The 2,979-nt window shown below is 54.3% G+C and overlaps 1 protein-coding gene across 1 annotated transcript in view; it reads left to right on the top strand.

Moving 5' to 3' along the window:
• The window catches only part of SETD2 (SET domain containing 2), a 57,210-nt gene that overhangs the window by 49,422 nt on the left and 4,809 nt on the right, over positions 1 to 2,979 (top strand). Inside the window, 1 exon segment of the mRNA XM_009996798.1 lies at positions 2,382 to 2,462. Within this exon segment, the coding sequence (XP_009995100.1) occupies positions 2,382 to 2,462 (81 nt within the window).

Here is a 2,979-nt window from a genome sequence, read left to right as displayed (position 1 = left end):
CTGAGGGTCTTGGCAGGGCTGCAGAAGCAAGGGGAGATGCTTCTCCAAGTGCCTTCATGTGCCAGATCCAAAAACTTGGGGCTGAAAAAGATGCTGAGGACCAGGACAGTGTTCAAAGGGGCTTCACCTTGGGCAGACCTGAGCCTGGCTGCTTCCACCTGGAATTTTCACTCAGCGCCCCAAAATCCCTAATTTTGGGGTCAAAACTTCTCAGAAGCCACCAACACCTCGTTCCTGAACTGACTGTAGCAACTTCCTAATAATGTTCCTGTAGGAACATCCAAGGTGTGGCCTTGGCTGACCTTGTTGGTGACCTGGGAAGGTCCCTCCAGAGCTTCCCATCTTCTTCTCGCCCAGGACCACCCCAGGGTTGGGCTTTTCCCGTTGAATTCCCTCATGGTCCCAGCTCTCCCCTGCCCCCACAACAACTGTTCCCACCCTGGAATCACAACCACATTCCTTAGATTTTTTCCCCCCTCCTCCTCCCAACCCTACACCTTTGCCAAGAGGGATCGACCCCTCCCGGCGTCAATTCCCTTTTAAACACCTTTTAAAACCCCTGGAAAAGGGGTTTCATGGGAGGGTGACCCAGCAAGGAGCTCAGAGAGGTTGGCAACGACGTGGATCTGGATGCCAGAAGTTTTTTGCATCCTTTTTAGGTGGAAAATCCCAGGATTTATGGCACGAGAGGTTCACGTCCATCCCAAAGAGCGTGGGAAGGTCGATGCCCACGGAGCAAATCCCAATGCAAAGGCTCCTCCAAATTCCCACTGTCCCCCATCCCAGGCTGGTTTCCCTCATCTTTCCCAGCTTCTTCATCCCTGATTCTCCTCTGGAGGGGTTTGGCATGAAGCAGCAAGGCTGGAAAATGGGAATTTCAGCATCTGGGGGGGAAGCTTTTCCTGCCTTCCAGTGTTCCCGGTGGGCTCTGGGTTATGGGAGGGGGAAGCACCATGACATGGTCCTGCCAGGACCTTCATGAGGACCTGCCATGGACCTTCATGAGGAGGTTTGAATGTTAAAATAATGATGAGTGGGCAAAATATTGAGAATATTTGGAGAGTAAGAGGAAATATTTGGAGAATAAGAGGAAATATTTGGGGGTTGAGGGCAGAATAGCTTGGGGAATGTTTTGGGAATTCACACTCAATATTTGGGGCATGATAGGGAATATTTGGGGCATAGAAATATCGTTTCTGATTCTCCTCACCTTCCCCAACACTTCTTGACATGGGTTTTCCCCCCATCCCACATGCTCCAGCCAAGGGAAGCAGGATTTTGCCTGGGCTGCCAGACCAGGGCAGTGGTTGCAGCTTCCCCATCACCTGCCTTGATGATCACCCAGGATTTGGCACCTCCTCCCCAGTCTGATTCCCAAAAAAGTGTCCTTTTCTCCCTCCAGATCACCCCCAGGTCATGGTGGGACATGATGGAGCCTCTCAATGGTTTGAAATTCCAGGAGCATTTAGTCTCAGGCTTTATTTTTTAGTTCAGCTTCTTTACACATTGGTTTCCTCACATCTTTCCTTGGCCTTTGCCTTCCCTCCAAACTCCACTTGTCCTCCAGCTCTGACCTCAGTCCATCAGTGCTGGTGGCCCCTGACATCTGGGGAGAGTGACATGAAAATCCCATCATTACCAAACTGACCCACCTAGGAAAGAATTCCTTCCTTGTGCTGGCTTGGGGGGCTAAGGAGAATTTGGATGGAGAAAGGATCAGTGATGGGGGAAAAGCTGGTGATGGAGAAGAGGTTGGTGATGGAGAAGGGATCAGTGATGGAGGAGTGGAGCAACCTGGTCTGGTGGGAGGTGTCCCTGCCCATGCAGGGGGTTGGAACTAGATGATCTTGAAGGTCCCTTCCAGCCCAAACCAGTCTGGGATTCTATGGAGATGGGGTGAGTGATGGAGGTGGGGTGAGTGATGGAGATGGGAATGGTAATAGAGAAGGGGTTGGCAGTAGAAAAGGGGTTGGTGATAGAGGCTGGTGATGGAGATGGGGTTGGTGATGGAGAACAGAGATGATTGAAGCTCCAGTGTTGGTTACTTAGGGCACTTTGAGGCTGGGAAGGGACAGGAAGGCTCCTGTTTTGTCACAGAGAAATATGTAAAAAATGGGTTTTAATGGAAATGAAGAGCAGGAGAACTTCAGAGAGCAGGAGATGGGACCCCTGCCCTGGGGAGGGTGCTGGGGTCAGGCTGGGATGTGGTCTGGAGTTGGGTTGGGAAGGGGTTGGAGGGGGCTGGGAAGTGCACACTGGTCGTGGAGCAAGATTGGGTGGCAGGAGCACTGGTCACTGGGGTGGGGACAGGGACAGGGGTGGGGACAGGGAGATCCTGGCTGGTCCCAGGATCCCTCCCAGCCCCTTTGGTCCCTTTCCAGTCTTCCAAGAAGGCCAAGACGGCGGAAGCCGACACGTCCAGCGAGCTGGCCAAGAAGAGCAAGGAGGTGTTCAGGAAGGAGGTGGGTGTCCCCAGGGCCTGGGGGTGTCACTGTCCCCCACCACTGAAGTGACCCAGGGGTTCACTGTCCCCGACTGGTGACATGACCCAGGTGGTGTTGGAGTGGGGTGTTGGGGTTCACTGGTGACATGGCCATGGGGACATTAGAGGGGGCTCTTGGGTCTCATCAGTGACACGTGTTCCAAGGGACATTGGAGGGGGCTGCTGGGGCTCCCCAGTGACATGATGACCCAGGGGACACTTGGGGCTGTTGGGGCTCCCCAGTGACATGACCCAGGAGACACTTGGGGCTGGTTGGGGCTCCCCAGTGACATGATGACCCAGGGGACACTTGGGGCTGTTGGGGCTCAGCAGGGACATGACCCAGGGGGCACTGACTGGTTAGGGCTCCCCAGTGACATGACCCAGGAGACACTTGGGGCTGGTTGGGGCTCCCCAGTGACATGATGACCCAGGGGACACTTGGGGCTGGTTGGGGCTCCCCAGTGACATGATGACCCAGGGGACACTTGGGGCTG

Source organism: Chaetura pelagica, unplaced genomic scaffold (assembly GCF_000747805.2).
Source record: "Chaetura pelagica isolate M959 unplaced genomic scaffold, ChaPel_1.0 scaffold284, whole genome shotgun sequence".
NCBI lineage: Eukaryota > Metazoa > Chordata > Aves > Apodiformes > Apodidae > Chaetura > Chaetura pelagica.
Note: the sequence above shows the minus strand (reverse complement) of the source record. Positions and strands in the feature narration are given on the sequence as shown.